General features: G+C 42.6%; 2 protein-coding genes across 3 annotated transcripts in view; one reads left to right on the top strand and one right to left on the bottom strand.

Annotated features, from left to right (window-relative positions):
• The first annotated feature begins 65 nt into the window (after positions 1–65).
• lgals8b (galectin 8b) lies at positions 66–4,751 on the top strand. The gene is made up of 8 exons (XM_079370645.1): positions 66–259; positions 554–642; positions 912–1,122; positions 1,224–1,343; positions 1,448–1,474; positions 3,013–3,101; positions 3,236–3,401; positions 3,543–4,751. The coding sequence occupies exons 1-8, from the start codon at positions 221–223 to the stop codon at positions 3,690–3,692; spliced, it is 891 nt and encodes a 296-aa protein (XP_079226771.1). The 5' UTR covers positions 66–220; the 3' UTR covers positions 3,693–4,751.
• A 774-nt stretch (positions 4,752–5,525) lies between these two features.
• Positions 5,526–18,484, bottom strand: part of zdhhc14 (zDHHC palmitoyltransferase 14) — a gene marked incomplete at its 5' end in the record, with an annotated part of 41,782 nt that continues 28,823 nt past the window's right edge. The window contains 5 exons of one of the 2 annotated variants that reach the window (XM_079370640.1): positions 5,526–6,679; positions 12,234–12,339; positions 14,462–14,571; positions 14,993–15,096; positions 16,922–16,969. In XM_079370640.1, coding sequence (XP_079226766.1) covers positions 6,209–6,679; positions 12,234–12,339; positions 14,462–14,571; positions 14,993–15,096; positions 16,922–16,969 — 839 coding nt within the window. In that variant the 3' untranslated portion in view covers positions 5,526–6,208. The remainder of the gene's footprint in view (positions 6,680–12,233; positions 12,340–14,461; positions 14,572–14,992; positions 15,097–16,921; positions 16,970–18,484) is intronic. The other variant, XM_079370641.1, reaches the window with a different exon arrangement.

Below are 18,484 nucleotides of genomic sequence, written 5' to 3'. Positions count from 1 at the left end.
ACACTGTAGAGTTGTAATGCTGCCACCCACAGTCTAGGAGGGTCTTGATCACATGTAGAATGTGCGCATGCGCGTGGAGCTCGGGGTCTGATGGAGAGACGGCGCTTATTCCCATCATCAACCCTGCGTAGTGCAGGATTTTTGCTAACCGGTCGGATTCACCGCGGACTCCGTTGTCTTCCATCACAACTACATGTTGTAGACTGACACAACGAGCCCGATGTCTGTGGCAAATGCGAAACACACTGTGCTGAATCCGGTAAGAGGCTTATCATATTTTAATTTGCTCCAAATCGACCCTTTGACGCCAACATGCAGTGATCCACAAACCCAGTTTTAGCACACTCCACAGCTGAACACTAAGGTGGTAGGTGTTGTGATTAGAGCAATTTTAAGTTGTCTTCAAACAGCATGCACAGACAGCGTTAGCAGATCAGCCAGTCCGTGTTTAGCCTGTTGTAGCTTCTAAATGAAACGCATGCGTGTTTAGAGAGCGTATCTCCAGGTGTTGTCAGTGCAGGTATGAAGTGCTTTAACGGCAACTCTACCTCAGGTGGTCCCATACACAGGGCCCATTCCTGGTGGCCTGCACCCTGGGGAGATCATCATCATCCAGGGCACTGTGCCTCCAGATGCTGACAGGTAAGTTATAATTAAGCAGCTGTACTGAGGATGTGCCAATATCATGAGTTTGTCTGACACTTGAATGTAGAGCCCACATGTAGGATGTGATTCATGTGGAATAACTTTTTGTAAGAATTTATTTAGCAAGATCTGTTCAGGCCACTTTCAGCTCAGCTATGAGTGGAAGTTTTGCTTCTCTGTTAATAGATCACTGAGGTTAAAGTGTGTTACTCAAAGAAACTTTAAAATTGCAAATGTCAGTCAGTTTTTCTACGTTCTCTCTTGAGGTTTCAGATAGACTTGTCAAGCGGCTGCAGCACCAAGCCGCGCTCTGACGTCGCCTTCCACTTCAGCCCTCGCTTCAAAGGCTCGCCCTGCGTGGTTTGTAACTCCCTGCAGCACGAGAGCTGGGGCAAAGAGCAGACGCTCCATCGGCTGCCCTACAAACGTGGAGCCCCCTTTGAGACGATCATCCTGGTGCACGAAGACGTCTTCAAGGTGGAGTTCTACAAGTTGGTGAAGATAGAGGCAGTAAGACGTGTGTATTAGTGTTAGTTCTAGCAAATACGGCGACTGAATTACGTACCTTTCCCCCTTAGGTGGCAGTCAATGGTGCTCACCTGCTGGAATACAAGCACAAAATCTCATTAAACAGCGTCGACACGTTTTCTATTTCTGGGAATGTCACGGTGCACGCTGTTGGCTACATCCCAAACTCAGTATGTAGACTCACATCTCTTGTTTACTTCATTCAATCCTCAGACTTGTAACTGATCTATTAAAAGTATATTTTATCTCTAAGTTTTTTCTTTTTTCTTTTTAGGCGATATATTCAGAATCAGGTGACTTGGTGAGTTTTTCCTTTTGAGCCATTTACACAAACCCTCTGTGCCCAGCATCATGTGATGCCACTAAAACTGGATCACAGCTCCTAAATGATTTCTTTGTTTGTGTACTGTGTGAACCTTCATTTTAGCTCGCCATCATCCGACTGTTTTGGAGTTCGCTATTTACAAGATCAGGAAACACACCAGCATTGCTCAAACAAAGCCATTCAGGAATGATTGTACACAAACCAGCTGAGCCAAGATCCATAGCACGTTTGTAATATTGTCTAGTTTTTGTTGAAATTTACAATAGAACTTTTACGCCCACCTGAAATAGTAACTAAGCTATGCATTCATTAGTGTCAGGCTGAAGGCCTTAAAGGTAGAATGTGTGACATTTCACACATAATACAGAAGAAATCCAATATGTCCTCTGTAAATGTGTAAATGTGTGACTGTCTGTCTGCAATGAGTGAGAAGCGTGAGTCCCGCTGTCTGAGCCGTGTTGACATGGTGTTTACGTGGACGGCCGGCTCATCCCCTTGCATATAAAGGCTGATAAGTGAGGGACTGAGCCTACTTACTGCTCATTTGAATTTCGCACGCATTTTTAAGTCATGGTCATGCTGCGTAAATTTACACAACAATGGCAAACTATGAGAAAAATAAAGAGCGCTACCTTTAGCCTGCTAACACAATAAACGCAGCTCGAGACAAGGGCAATTTTGTTCGCCTCTTGCACTTAGTGCCTAATTATGCTTAATAATTTAATAACTTCTTTTTTGCAAACACGAGGGGAGAAGGCTTGGAGGTTTGTCGCTGCAGGAGAGTGGAGGACTTAGTGTGGCGGAGGTGTTAAACTTGTCAGACACCTAGATGTGGATCACCATACAGGGGTTTCATGCAACATCAGCACCGATTGTTCACATAGGCCTGTGTTCTTTGCATTCACTGGCTAAAAGCAATGGATGTAGCCATGTCACCGATTGGTTTATGAGATAATGTTTCATATCTTGAATGTGTAATCGATTTCTTTTTTAGAGCCAGATGATAACATATCTGGATGACGGGATTAAACCACTCTATGTCTCTAGCCTGGTTGACAGGTCTCAGTGGCAGCAGTCTGCCAATCACAGGTGGTGACTCCCTGTGACAGACCTGCTCTTACTCTATATGTGATGAAATCTGCTGTGTTGAAGAAGTCCTTAAACCAGTTATTGAGACCATAAACTGACCGATTGTTTTCAGGGTTCAGAGTCAACTGGACATACTTTACAACCAGTGTCCACTTTGGCCTAATAAAAGCCGGATGGCTTGATAATGCAGGTTTATCAGAGTTCTCATTTAAATATCCAAATCCTACATCCATTTCTTTGACATGGTGTAGGGTTCTGGGTGTTTATGCTTGTGACATGTACCTGTCTTGGTTTACGATTTTGGATTGAGAGATTCTGAAGTAATTCATGAAAGGACATTATCATAGAATTTGATACCACTCATTTTTATTGCTTTGGTCGAAAAATAATGTGTATTCATAAATACTGAAATGTATCAATTTCAGAGCCTACCTTACAAAGGCAGTATACTGAAAGGGATGAGCCCGGGACAACATATCACAATCAAAGGGCAGGTCAGCATGTACCCTCACAGGTAAAGTAATCACTGATGGAATACACCTCGTCATGTCTGACTTGTTTGATCTGCTTACGTACAACACATAACCTAGTAACAAATGCATTCTTTTTGATTGAATGGACTGACCTTTGAATCTGCGTTGCATCCAGTTTTACAGTGAACCTCCGCACCAGCAAGACGGAGAACATCGCCCTCCATCTGAATCCCCGCATGAAGTCTGGCATGTTTATCAGGAACTCGTACCTGAGTGAATCCTGGGGTCAGGAGGAGCGCGAGCTGCCCTTCTTTCCCTTCTCATCAGGGGAATACTTTGAGGTAGGAGCTGACGACACCTTGACTTCTATTTTTCAGGGCTTTTGCTCTATTAGACTTTCATCACATCAAATGTTCATATCTGTTTTTAAATGTCTGTTTGCTATGAGCTCGTTGATTATTGCTCTGCGTTGATGTTTTCAGATTCTCATCCTGTGTCAGCCTCATCAATTCAAGCTGGCAGTGAACGGCTCTCACTTGTTTGAGTTCAGACACCGGGTGCAGGACCTGAGCAGCATTGACCAGTTGGAGATCATGGGGGACCTAGAGCTCACAGATGTGAAGCTGTGGTGACTGTAAGCCGAATGAAAACACAGCGTAGCAAACACTGCTGTGTTGCGGTTATCAATGCTAAATCAACTTCGGCCGCAGTGATCAAGAGCGTGGAAGCTGAAAACTGCAAACCCCGTGCAACCTCAGGAAAGGGTTGTCTTGCATCAACCATAGATCTTTGATTTTAAGCTAGTCTAGCATTGTTAGCAAACAAGGACCATGAACAGACGACAGAGCGTTTATGGTCTGTGTCGACAGGCGAGATGACTGGTGCATGAGAGGGAGCGGCTGTGGAGCACCATGACTGTTTACAGCTACAGATTAGGTTTGCCTTGATTTGTTTCTTATTCTGTCTTTAGTGCATCTCTGCTGTGAAGTTCCCTCAGTGCACTGTATATTCAAAACAGGCAACGTGTGTAAATAAGAAAAAGCACTCAAGTACTTGCTTTGTTTAAATGCCCATATGGACATTGATTACAGACCATGAATGATATTGAAGGGCTCCATTCTTTCGGAGGCCCACTAAGTATTTAGTTCTTGTACAGCAAATCTAAAATGCTTCAGAGCATTTTTTTTCCACAAGTTATCAGGAAAGAGGACGCGTCTACTAATGGCACCCTTCTATTTCGGTGTCATTCTTTGCTCTTTCAACTCATTGTACTTTAAAAAGGTCATCGTCTTGACAGTTCTGAAACACATCAAAGTGTCTCATGCACTCGACATGTAAATCCATTGAACAAGAAACAGTGCAGCAGAGGTCGAGCACTGTGCAGTACAGGGTCAGCTCAATATATAATTATGCCGTTTTTCCCCCCCCCTGCAATCTTTATGCAAGTCTTAGACTATTGTACAGTCCTGCATCTGTGACCATCTCTTGTTAAGCTACGCTCCCACTTTGCGCTGCAATAATCAATTCTGCTTCAAAACATTTAAGAAAAAAATCATCCTGGGAAAAAAAAAAAAAAAAAAATACTGGTATTTATTTTCTTTTGACAATGTGTGTTATAATCGTTGTAAGATATGTATGAAAATGTTCCCTGTGTATCATAAATGATTTAACTAATAAATATGTTACTATCATTTTGTTTCCACTGTTTCATGCGTTTAGAGACAGGTTACCGCCACAACACAACTCTATTCATTTTACATTCAAGTTTGTATGTTGGACTCAAGTAGTTCATTTAAACATCCAGCAGACAAAGCGCAGTGTTAGGAATAAGATGTGACTAACTTCTACACAACCCGATGTTCATCTTTTAGCACACTTAACTGTTTGTTGACTGTTAGGATGTTCTGCTAAGTCAAGGTGACCGACAGACTCTACGCTCATCTCTTCATACACACAAAGCGCTCCCATTAGTTACACGTGAGCTACATTTTAGAAGAGTCACAGTGAAGTTGTTCATTGTACAGTGAGTTGGACGTCATAGTTCTTTGTAATGATACTTTTCATTTAACTGCAGTACTCGCACTCAAACACAGGGTGGAAGAAGAGAGCTGATCCTGAGTGACAACATTCCCAGTCTGCCCTGACCTCTGACAGCTTAAACATGTCATAGTCTTGAGTCATACCATAAACTACCTTTAATGACTGTTGATGGACAGAGTCCTTTCTTCATGTCTGCACCGCTCATCTTTGTTCCAGGCCTAACCAGGACTTCTGTCAGGATCAATGAGAAACTGTAGAAAAAAAGGCTTACCTTGATTGAGATCCAGATGTTTTAAGCAGCATTCAGACGAGCATGTTTGTTCTCTTTCTGATTTAAGTCTATGGGCCTCAGTCACCAGTCACAAGATTTTCAACACATGATTCTTATAGTTTGCCCTGTTGACCTTAAGACTAAGGCTATCGTATCTGATAAAAAGTTGGTGTTTTTATTAATATCCACAGGAAATACAAGTTGTAATTACCATGGTTCAGTACAACAGTCTCTCATATTTTCAACATAGAAAAAGCAGGATGATATGCAACATGATGACATCAACCATTGCACTGCTGAGAACGTCAAAGAGAAAAAGAAAAAAAAAAAGGCAAAATATGCTGTCCAATCAGCAACAGGCAAAAAGGCTTGAGTTGGTTGTACAAAAAAAACCTGCTGAAGCTTTGATTCATTGACAGAAATTCAATACTTCCCCTCAAAATGTCAATACTGTCTGTTTTTTGTTTGTTTTGTTTTTGCTTGACATGGCTCACAGACATATGCCTCTTTAAGAAACTTACCATCATGTTTCCAGGAGCAAACGGGTCATGCTTCCCTTGAATTAAAAAAAGGGGCATGTCTGAGTTTTAATACAGGCCATCATACCAGAAAACATCTGTCATTTCCAAAGTTGCAGTTTGGCAAGACCATTGGCGAGGACAACCGGTTTCACCTCAGCTCAGTTAAATTCCTCTTAGTTTGTGGCAGCTGAATTTAAACGACAGGCTTTTTCAGTTCTCTAGTCCTGCAGAGGAGAAGAAGGTTAAGTAGTTCGGGGTGAGAGTGAGCTGGCACAGGAAAGGTTTCAGAGATGCAGCTTTTCTCGGGGTCCCACTGTCAGACAGAACTGAGCTTAACCAGTCCTCGCACAGAGTCCTCGTGTAGGGAGTCCTGACTGGCCGGGTTGTAAAAGCCAGTCTGCACCGTGTGGCTGTGACCAAGTGGGCTTCCGCAGGGAAGCATACCTGGCGGCGAGGGCACCTCCTCTGGAGTGAGAAAGTGATGGTGGGCTCCGGGCTCCTGCAGCGGGTGGCTGTGGTTAAGTGTGTGGCCGTGCGCATGGATCTGCATCATGTCAGTGGCCTCGTGAAGGCTTAGGCTGGGAGTGGATGTCGGAGGGGTGGGCTGGCCGAGAGGGAGTGCTGTGCACGGGCCGCCAAGGGTGAGGGACGTGCGGCCGGTTAGAGCTCCTCCATTTTCAGGGGAAGTGGTCAAGATGATGGGCTCGCTGCTCTGCTGCTGGAGGAGAGGCGTGGCGGCGGCCTGTAAAACGAATTTGGTGCTCTGAATGCACTGGTCTTGGTCACACTGAGAGAAAGTGGCAGGAAGCAAGAGAGAGAGAGAGAACAGTACGGGAGTGGATGCAGAAAGATAAAGAAAATGCAGTAGGTGAAGGACGGAAATAGAAGAGGAGTGAGGCAGAGTTGAAAATTAGATGGCGGAGGAGAGAAGGAGCCCCACACAGGATCAAGAAAAAAACAAAATGTGGACAGACAGCAGAGGGGGGGGGGGGAGGATCAGCGATTTGATGAGGGAAGAAAAGAAAGTACAAAAATGTTAGTACCCTTGTTAAAATGCAGAGCCACACACAGAACCAGCACCAGATAGTTCTCCCCCCCTGTAAAATCAGGGCCCAGGTCAGGAGATAGAGTTAAAGCCACGAGGCTATAAGGTCGCATTCATGACCTATTGATCTGTACGACCTCGCTTTAATGTGGAAATTCCACATTGGAATGTTATCAATACTATACATTAGCTTGAGCTTTAGCTCCATTAAGCCCTTCATCACCGCCGAACACTCGTGCATAAGATGAAAACCACAGAAGTGACAGGAGTTGAAACAGAAACAAATCAGAACATTCGGACGTCTGACTCACGCAAAGTTTGAAGCGCAAACGTCTTTTGACATCTCACCTTTGTGTCTCAATCTCACTGACCTAAAAGAGCAGATTACACATGAGGTTTAAACAGGGGTCCAGCTACCTTTGGCATGAGAAGAGATGTGATGTTCTCGGAATTATCTGTCTTATCGGTGACTTGTCACCTTGATAAGTTCATGCTCTCTTTAGGTGATTGAGAAGGCTGAGCTGAACTGCGATGATTGGCCTGAAATGACCCAGAAAGCTCACTCACGGCCCCGTTAGTGCAAAGCTCTGTCATCAGTCGAGGGAGCGCAGTGAAGCAGGTGAGACAGCACTTTGTCATGTTCTACTTTGAAGTGTTGTAGTACTCCAGATGGGTCTCGCTCATGGGGCCACTTTTTAAAGGCGATTCTCGTCTCGGAGTCGCACGCATTTTGACTCGGCCTTGTGTCAGTCTCGGACTGGCTGGAATGCATATTTTTGAATGAAGAACTACGGCCTTCTTTCTCATGTCATAATGTGATTGTAGAAAAAACATTCTAGGACAACAAATCACTTAACACACGCACACACACAGCTTGGAAAACTGAAAGCAAGTAAAGCAGCACAGGCCAGTTGCTTTAGTAAACTGTACAATATGCAATGTGGATATAAGAAGAATATAAATCAACAAATAATCCTATATTAGTGTTCTAATCCTACAGAGACATTATATATAGGTCAGCATACAGGAACAATTTACCAAAAGGTCTTTCCTGAAGAACAGAAACTATTAAAAACAATTACTAACTTCTTTAAAATGACATGAATCATTTGATCTTATCAAAGCTGCAAACATGAAAGTTCTTCGGCAAGGATCTGATGTTTTTTGGTGAGTGGACTCAAGCTTGTATATTTGTTTTATAGTATCTGACGAATCGATGCACGTTCACTCCACAGGTCACAGCTTGACATTCACACAGGGTCAGAGGCTGCTCTGTAAAGAGTCCATCAGAATCAACTAATCCCAATCACACATTCACACCACGACACCGCCCATTATCTAATTTATGTGTTAAGACACAACTAATATACAGTATATACTTTTTTTCTTCCACTTGTCTAATCCGTCTGTCATCTATGTATTTGTTTTGCCTTTTTATCTGTAAAACATCCACACTGATTTAAAAACACAACACATCCAAAATACTGCAGCTAGAGTGCGAACCGGGTCGACACCAATTCTAAAAAATCTTTATCTGCTTCCAGTTTGAGTACAGAATCAGACTGAAAATATTACTTCAGGTCTTCAAAGTATTAAATGGTACAGCACCATAATATCTTTCTGACCTGCTCACGGTCTACAGCCCAATCAGATCAGCAACTATAAGTCTGTTAAATTCAGCTGAAATCTGTGCAACAAACTGCCGGCTAACCTGAGGCCTGTCCAAACTTTAAGTTCTTTTCAGAACCGTCTTAAAACATTGCTTTTCTCTTGTGCCTTTAGCTGCTTGTTTATCCCTGTGTGTGTGCGTGTGTGTGTGTGTGTGTGTGTGTGTGTGTTAGTACACATAAGTACAGTTAGTAGGGTTGGGAATCACCAGAGGCCCAATGATATGATATTATCATGTTTTGATATATCCGGAGGATTGCGATACAATATATTGCAATTTAACTTTTTAAACTGTATCATGTCCACAAAATTAAACCAAATCAAGAACTTTTGGCTCAAATAAGAAAACATTCTCCGTCTACTCATCTCACTTTCGTCTCTTTATTTCTACACAATAGGAGTCAAGCTCACAGACTGAGCAACACTGTAAAAGGTGCCCTGACACTGTGTGCCTTCTTTCCTCTGAGAACTCAAATCCCAAATAAAAGGTTTTATGTTATCAAGTTGTAATGTGACACCATATCATAGCTTGTTACTATGGCAACCACTTCAACATACCAGGCTGCGGACTAAAGCTGTATCACAGACACTAAAGCACCTCACAGAGAAATAAATCGGGCTTTGATTGATTTTTAGCTTAACTCTATAAAAAAGCCTAAACATCCGACATGTTTCTAATGTCGAGTCAAATCAGAGGACTTGTTTGTCTTGATGAGTAGTAATGATCATATATGATGTAGATTAAACACATAACATAGGTGTATGAAGTAAACAGCTGACTCTGGATGAGGTAACAGGTAAATGTCCAGCAGCGGGCACAACAGGACAACTTAAGCTGCTCATCACGATCACTATGGAAAACAGATGGCAGTTATTTCTGAATGTGCTAACGTGAGGGAATGTCTCTCCGGCTCTCAGCCTCCATCGCATGCAGTCCACACATTCAGGACCTGAAGACAGATCACATTCATGTTCAACGTCTCAATGAGATGTGACAGGGTGACGTGGACTTTAAACGAGGACAACAGGATGGCTGTGGCACGCAGCGAGGGCACCAGTAAAAGACGTTCAGTAGCTGGGAGTGAATAGGTCTTAAATCTAGCATGTAAAGTGTGATGCTAACGGGAACACCGAACAACAGAGGACTTGTTGCTTCTATTCAGGCCTCAGAGGGGAGACTGGTTGGTGAGCTCACTACAATGTCCTTGTCTTGGGACCAGCTATTCTCTCTAAGACTGCTAAACAACAAATGTGTTCTCAGACCGCAGACTACTTTTAGTTTAGGAGATTCTGAGTTAGCATGAGAAGATAATGTGTCTAATACACATTATGTTTAACTGTTATGGTTCCTACTCTGATGTTTCTTGGGTTGAAAACTCTTGACCTCATTATTCAAACCTTTACAAGACTGCTGAGGGCAAAGTTAATGCAAAGAATGAGTTGCTAAACTTTTGCATTAAAAAGGTAAAAAACAAACAAACAAGCTACACACTGTTTTGACTGAGTGAATTGAGGCTTCAAAGAAAGTGCTCTTTAAACTCTCCCCCGCTGCACAGCGGGCCACAGAAAGACGTAAACAACATAAAGAGTTGTCTCAAAGTAATGAATGAGTCACCGGTCCCGGTGTTGACCAAATCAGGAAACTGGTCTGATAGCAGGAGAGGTGCCAGCTCTTACCTGAACACACATTCATACGCCCCTGACACAGGAGCTGGGAATCAAACCCTTGACCTTCCGGTTGAGAGACGATGACTAACAACTTTATGAATTCTTTAATTCAATATATTATTGTTTAAGTTATGGGCAGAATGAACGAGGGCAGATCAGACAGGAATTCAATATTTACCAAAATCATCATTTAATCTCGTCAAGTAACGTGCCTGCAGACAGTTACAATGACATCGGTGAGGTCTGGCACACCACTTCATGGCTGGACCACTGAATGAGATCAGCTGATTCAGCGCGCCTCATTGAGTGATATGAGCATTCGTCATGGCGAATCGTACACCTTTAGTTATGTCATTTCATCTTGAACGCTGTCCTGTACTTGCCACTCATGTAAAGATACCGCCATAAGACAAACGGGACGAGTCTGCTCTAACCAGGGAAGAAATTCTGGACTATTATGCTCAGACAAATAAATCCTTGAGTAAAAATAACCTACGAAGAGATGCTGTTATGCGTAGTGATGTGAGTTGTTGGGGTGTGGCGTATCGGAAGAATGTGATAGTAAGCTCTTTGTGTGAGGAAAGGATGCCTTACGACAAAACACACGGCATAAGGCCTGAGTTCACTATGTATATGTAGCTGAAGTAGACCCAGACAAGGCCCAGTGCATATACATTACCTCCATACATTACATTATGAGGACTTATTCTATGGCCATGAAACTTTAAAGTCAAAGTTCTTAGAAGGTGTAAAACATCTCTACCCTGGACTGTGGAACAAACAACACCACTGAATCATTGTGACAGCATTAGGTATCATTATTCAACAGTATCAGAAGTGACGCCTATAAAGCAGGTCATGTGGAAGGTGACGCTTCAGATGGGATACATTCTCATGAAGTTGTCTCCATCCACATCACTGCTGAAAACCTTCAATATGCTCGTCCGAGGACCCTCTTCTTTTAATTTGTGTAAGCATCTCTATGACACATGGGCCATTATCTGACTGAGTGGAGTCTGTTCTGTTATCTCCATTCATTGAAGACACGGCTGGTAGGCTCTGCAGTGTAGATAGCTTTATCCAGCATACTATCAAAAGTCCTGGAAAGTACTCTGCTTGAGAGGATGAATGAGTTTATTTACTCCTCCCACAACAGGCTCATGTTTAAAGCTCATCGTGATTTGTTCCAGACAAGTGAAGTGACTGATCTTATGTAACCTGATGGTCTGGTTGTTTACGTCCAGGTAGTGTTGCTCTCAAGCAGCAGACTGCATGTTCTGTTTGTGGTGCTGCACATATCAAATATAAGACCAGTGAGAGTGCTGTGATGATGTGTCGCACTAAAAAGGATCAGACACTGAACTTCCCTGTGTCTCTCGTAAAGTGAAATATGTCGGTCATTTTATTCCAGCATAAAATGACAGATGCTGAACATCTGAAATACAGTGGTTTCATCATTAATCAAACAAAGAGACACACACACACACACACACACACACACACAAACAAAGGGACCTTCCTCGTACTGTTGCCCTATTTTACTGGCAACATGGGGCAACACATTAAATATTGAGATCTTCGCCAGCATGCTCTCGAGCATTTCATCAGTTTCAGTCGAGTGAGGATGACAGAACCTAACTGGGGAAGTTAAACAGACGCGGAGGTTTCAACATTTGTCCTTTTCTAAGTCACATCATGAAACAAGAGTCACTAAGAGTTAAGTACAGTCGCTTGTTTGCCCTCCCTGCCTTGGCCAAATTATACACCAATGGTGAACAGCTGATGTTTAGAACTACAATAAGAAAGATTCAGACACAACCCGATTGATGTCAAACAGCCATCTACTGAAACTGTGTCGATCCATTCAGAACCTGACCTTCTGCTCTACCACTTATGATGATTAATAATCACTCATAAAAGGTGTTACCTAAATAGCGGTATATTCATGTAAGGGTCTTACCATGTGGCTCTGCTGTGACTGTGTAGCACCGTACATTGTGATGCCATTGGTCGGTGGTGCCAGCTGCGGTGTGTCTGATTGGAAGTAGCCCCGCCTGTCGATGAGACTAAGAGAGAGAAACAAAGAGAGAAATGGTAAATGCACCACACACTGTCTTCTGATGACTCATGTTACTGTCACCGTCTCTCACACACACACACACACACACACGCACACACTGATGGCAGAGGATGCAGTGTGAAGCACACATCAGTATCAACTTATTCTATTGATAGGCATTAACGTGGTTCAGAGTCTTGCCCGAGGTCTCTTCGACATGTGGACTGTACGAGCCCGGGATTGAACTGCCAACCTTCCGATTAAGAGACGACTAACTCCACCACAGCCCACCTTAAAACACTGTATGTGGGGCATTCACTCACTCACAGATACAATAAAGCAAATGGAATGAACGAGAACAGATTAAATGTAGTCCAGCAGTTTAATCAGATTGATTGTTCGGAGCACTGAAAGCTTAAACATTCGGATGTTCAAATGAAACAGTCAGACTCTTTGACTGACTGTTACTGAAAGGCGAATCTACGATGACCTCGTGTGTCAGTGGTAACACACACACACACGAGACTAGAGTGTGTGAAAGGATGTGTGCTGTATTGTTGTGTACACGCCTCGATATCGGAGTCTTCACACTCGATATCTTTTAAATACTCTCTCAGGGTCACACGACCACGGAAAGTCGGCTCTGCTAATAAATCAGTAAGCACGACAGTCAATCGTTTCCAAACTGACACAGCTGGTTAGACGACAACCTGCTGAACTCCTGTGTATGTGCGCGTGTGAGGTCACAGGCCAGCTGTATGTGCACATGGTGATCTATCTGTCAGACAGAGGTATATCTGACGCAGAGTCGTTTGCACCACATAGGCACACAGCTGTGGAGTCAAACAGGGCGAGCATTGTAATCACTGAATGCAGAGTGTGTTGACGGCGTGCTCCAGCGGGACTGAGCTGGATTCAGGTGGAAATGGTTTGCTAGAATCCCAAATAACCCAGCAGGAACTTGGTTTGCTGGGTAAAGCATACCGGAACGTCTGCAAATGCAGCTCGGAGGGAATGAACATTAAAAAAGGATGATGCATTAGAAAAAGTGAGTCAGTGTCTCAGCGGGGAATATGATAGAAGAGGCTTTTGTCTCTGTGCATGTTTGTGTGTGAGAGGCAGCATTGCATGCATAGTTTGAGGCTAAGGTGAAACAATCTTCATTTTAAAATGGTAGACACAGCTTAACAATGCCTGTTGGCCCCAATACACACAAACATGCACAGATGGCAGCCAACTGTGCACTAAGGACTCTCCTTTACCACACACTGTAATCATAATCAGTGACTTATGGCTTTCAAGGCCACATGCATGGACAGCATAGTGCCCTGAGCACACGTCCTTTCTCTCGTTTCATGTGTTGATCTAGCCATCATGATGGCACTGCATACATGGTTAAATAAGTGCAAAGAAAAAGCTGAAGCTGAAAGCTGAAAGTTCTGAAGGCTAAGAGATGTCTGATGTCTCACATCGTCACAGAGAGGGTTATATCATCTTAGTAGGACAGTGGTTGGTTAAGATAAGAGCAGATAGTAGGTATCTGGCTCCAGCATGAACACATTTCTATCCATGACGAAAGAAAAAAGGAGCTGTTTAATGAGAGGGAGTAAGAGCTGCGGTTTCATGGACGAGTTCTGAGAAACTTCTGGTAAAAATGATTTAAAGTTAAGTAGCTGGCAGGAGCAATGTGTCCCGACACATGGACATTAAATGTAGATGTGACAGCCGAGTTACATTGCAGTTTGGATCACATGAATAGCTGGAGGTAGAAACCCAGTATGTGAAGCCGACTCTCTCACATTTCGTTAAAATCCTTTCCACTCCAGCGGTTTCTTAGGAGAGGAGTAAAGAGAAGGCAGCAAGCAGGCTCTTTTCACTGCAGCTCCTCGTCTAAAGGACAGTTCTATTTCAACTCCACTAAATGTTATAGTATAGTATGGTATATAGTGTGTGTGTGTGTGTGTGTGTGTGTGTGTGTGTGTGTGTGTGTGTGTGTGTGTGTAGTTCAGGGTCTCTTTACATGAAAAGCTTCAGAAGGAGTTCTCAGAGAAATGTAAATGAACTGGGTTACATGTCATCAGTCGGGCATCTGGGAATAAAAGGCTCCTAAAAACACTCATGTCACATACCTGGGTGGAAGGGGTCCACACAGCGCTGCACAGCAGTTGGTGAATATATTACCATGGCTGTACGGGTTGTAGTTGTCTTTCCCTCTTTTAGAAGACCAGGAGCCTTTTATCTAGAGAAGACCAAACAACATCAACACCTTTCAAAGGGATTGATTAAAGTCTCACTGAAAAAAAAAAAAATCAGGCCTCTATATCTAATGAACCATAATGAAATATTGATGTGAAAACAGAGACAGAGTACATCATGCTATACTGGACAATAGTATGAACAACATGCAATTACAAAAATATTGGACTTTAAGCCCTATGAATATTTTTAAACCCCAAAAAGTTTGGGATTTGGAATTTTTCCCCCCAATGATTCAGTGTCTCAGCAGGGAAAAATTCCTTTTTTAAAATTCTTTTTAGTTTATAACATTGTAGCGTTCAAAATACCACTTTTAACAGGTGCCAAAAACAAAGCCAAATATGCAGAATCCAGCACAGAGTTCAAATAATCATCAAATTCATGAAGTGTTTATTCATACTCACATCTTCATTGGTCGTCTGGTTTGAGCTAATTAGGTAAGTATGGAAGCCTGACAGGCCCACTATAGACCATACAGAGAAGAAACACACCACCACCTCCATCACAGTGACACGACTGAGTCAAGGAACCATTGCTGTTTTTTTGTACAGGTTTAAAGTCATCTATTCTTCAATTAATAAAACAGACAAAAACATGAACACCAATACACAGACAAACTCTCATTGACCCATGCAGAGCTCTGATGGACAAACAAATGGTACACGCTCAGCTAGCATATTGACCTACAGCCTCAGGCCTGTCCACTGCTTGCCAATAGGTCCTAGTTACCAGTTAATTTGGCTGGCAATGCAGAGCACTGCTCATTTTCTCTGCTCCACATAAAGCACAAAAGCACACACACTGTCCTACAACAATTGTTCTGCCTAAGAGCCTCAGGACTGAATCATAGGGAACCGTCTCCAAGAGAATGTCTTGTTTATTAGATAAGACACAACAAAAGCACTATTTAGCACAGATTTATGGCTGAGGGCTTAATGAAGTAAAAACAAATGAGTTGGCGGGTCAGAAAAATATTAAAGATCATGAGGCATTCTGTGAACTGGGATGTAAAAAACATCTCAATACTGTCCCATTCCCTTTACTCTTCAGTGTCTCTCTTTGTCTTCGCTCTTCCTCTTTAGTAAGGACAAAACATGTCATCATTCAGCTAGTACAAAGGACTGCTTTAATCCCATCGACTGCAACTCCCCTTTATTAAAGTCCTGTAGGACACATGCTGTTATCAGCTTGGCATTTCTCTGCCAGAGAAACAGTTATCTTACTCGGTCATAAAGAGAGGGCAGAGAGAGAGAGAGAAAGAGAGAAAGAGAGAGAGAGAGAGAGAGAGAGAGAGAGAGAGAGAGAGAGAGAGAGAGAGAGAGAGAGAGAGAGAGAGAGAGAGAGAGAGAGAGAGAGAGAGAGAGAGAGAGAGAGAGTGAGAGAGAGCGAGAGAGAGAGAGAGAGAGCGAGAGAGAGAGAGAGAGAGAGAGAGAGAGAGAGCGAGAGAGAGAGAGCGAGCAGTACATTTCATCACTGAAAACTTCATGTCAGTTCTGGAAATGATCAGATCTCTGTAGTATTTACTACTTCTTATCATTTACACTTGAGCAAAAAACTTGTTTTTCTTTTTCTTAAAGAACATAATGCTGTCATTGTCAGGAGGTTTTGGAGAAAAGGTCAAAAAAGGTAACTTCAGTATCTTCTCAGAAAGTCTGTTGAGGAGGTGATAAATATAAATTCTGACATCAGTTCCTTCCATCGTTACTGCCTGGATTTACTGCGTAGAGCCAAGGACAAACGGGGTCAACCTTCCCTTTACTGCAACGTCAAATCACAGCGTTCGACTTGCTTGGATTGACTACAGTCTACGTGATTATAACTGATGTCGTGTCAAGACAATAAGCTGTCTTGCTGGGGATTTCTAACAGCTGCATCTGAAGACATCTTGCGCACACTTGGCATCTATCAGACGAACAGACACGCCCACGCTCAAAGTACAATCCCACTCACTCACACAACATCTCTGTGGAGGGAGCCAAGTAAGCGCCAGATGAAATTAAAGAGCGACTGAATCAATCGCCGGAGACAGATTGAGAAGTTGCCTTTGCGTGCTGCGTTAGCCTGATGGAAGAGGACTAATCAGACACACACCAGTTGTGCAGAAAATGACAGGAGCATTGGATGGAGACACTTTGAGGAGGCATGTCATGGTAATACATTATGACCTACATGGAGCCTGGTTGGGCAAGTTAGTGTGGAACAAGGTTTAACATCACTTACTCCAACTTGTGAGGGGGATGAATGAGAACAATATGGAGAACGAGAGAACATAGAATAAATCGTCACATATGGGATAATAACAGTCAAAAGGTCGATGTGAGTTAAAGGATATGAGGCAGGACTGTCTTTTAGTGCGGTGAGGAACCCGCTTTGATTGGAGCCTGTAGAAGAAGGACAGTATTGGTTAGACAGTGCATTCAGCATTGATGCACACAATGACTCACAACAACATCAAACACTCGCTAACTGGGAACTCATAGGAGAGAAAAGGGCTGAAATTACCTGTGAGAGACAAGGGCGCAAGAAAGCTTTGATACGTCCCTAAATTATATTTTTAGACACTCCATGATAAAAACAAAGACTATATGTCACGTTTATTCCTGCTCAGAGGGAACACAGAATAGTGCATCAAAGAACCCTCTTCCTTTTTCTTTATACATCCACTTTTCGGAACATTTCAAATATCACAATCAATATATAATGTACAGTGTCGCTGTCAGCATGACTACATACTGGACAGTGAGTAGCCCTAATGCAGACCCTTCATTGGTTAAAATGCTGAGTGTCATAAAAGATGAAGTGAGCCCACATGAATCAGTAGTCCCATTTAAAAAAAATAAAATAAAATAAATAAATAAATATATATATATATATATATATATATATATATATATATATATATATATATAGTATTCACTGCATTCTAAAGAATTTCAACATTGCCCGTTATGTCTTCTTATTTCCCTCTTCTCGCCCACCATAACATGTTAAACGAAGGATTTCCTCAGGTTGCCCCTCTCTCCCCCAGCTTGTCCCCCTCAGTGCGCTTGTCTCCTCCTTCTACAGCCCCGCGCTGCTAACGATGCTTGGAGACATCACTGCGCGTACCCCCGTTTTTTCAATGCTTCTTGTCAGGGGCTTTTATGTCCTATCAGAGAGAGCTGACCGGCTGTCTGGTGCGCCACAATGGCCTGAGCGGCTGTGCCACAGCTCGCAGCTCCTGCACAACGTTTGACAATTCATTCAAAAGATGGAGAGAAGAAAAGAGGGCCATGTTTAATAATGAGGTTTTCTGATGAGCCAAATCTTTCTTGTTACATTCAGATTTATCTGCTATAAATATAAAATATGCTGGACGTTTACTTGCCTCTCCCACTAATACCTTTTTTGTGCTTGTGGTCATTCTGCTCCTGCCTCCACAAAGTTTGCACCGTTATCGTTTTGCACATTTTTCTTAGTCGACCACCCGCAAAACGCCCACAAACCAGACGTGCAATCTTTTGGAGTGAACACGCAATTTAGTGCTCTTTATAGCACTAAATTGCACTGATTTACTAGTGCTCTAAGTAAATCAGGCCCTTAGTGTGTAATAAGAAAAAAGTATCAAGTGTTAGTCGGACTCATCTCTGTAGCCTCTATAACCATATTGAACATTTATGTATTTTAATAACACCAATTCAACTATTTCATCAGAAACATAAGATTAATTAGATTAACTAACTAAATAGAGAAGTTTGGTTTAATTTATAATTTACATAATAAAGAAATTCTATCACATAAAGGTATAATTCAATCCAACTTTATTTGATTAAGCACTTTAAAACAACAACAGCTGCCCAAAGTGCCGTAAATTAAAATAAAATAACAAAATAAAAAAATGTTCAGCACCTGGAATG

Source organism: Symphodus melops, assembly GCF_947650265.1.
Source record: "Symphodus melops genome assembly, chromosome: 19".
Classification (NCBI taxonomy): Eukaryota; Metazoa; Chordata; class Actinopteri; order Labriformes; family Labridae; genus Symphodus; species Symphodus melops.
This window is presented reverse-complemented; position numbering and strand designations above follow the sequence as displayed.

Bases quoted from the DNA above. Each gene is read 5' to 3' on its own strand.
- lgals8b (XM_079370645.1), top strand. From the start codon at position 221: ATGTCTGTGGCAAATGCGAAACACACTGTGCTGAATCCG. The intron at 260-553 runs GTAAGAGGCTTA...ACTCTACCTCAG, and splicing joins AACACACTGTGCTGAATCCG to GTGGTCCCATACACAGGGCC. The intron at 3,102-3,235 runs GTAAAGTAATCA...CGTTGCATCCAG, and splicing joins GTCAGCATGTACCCTCACAG to TTTTACAGTGAACCTCCGCA.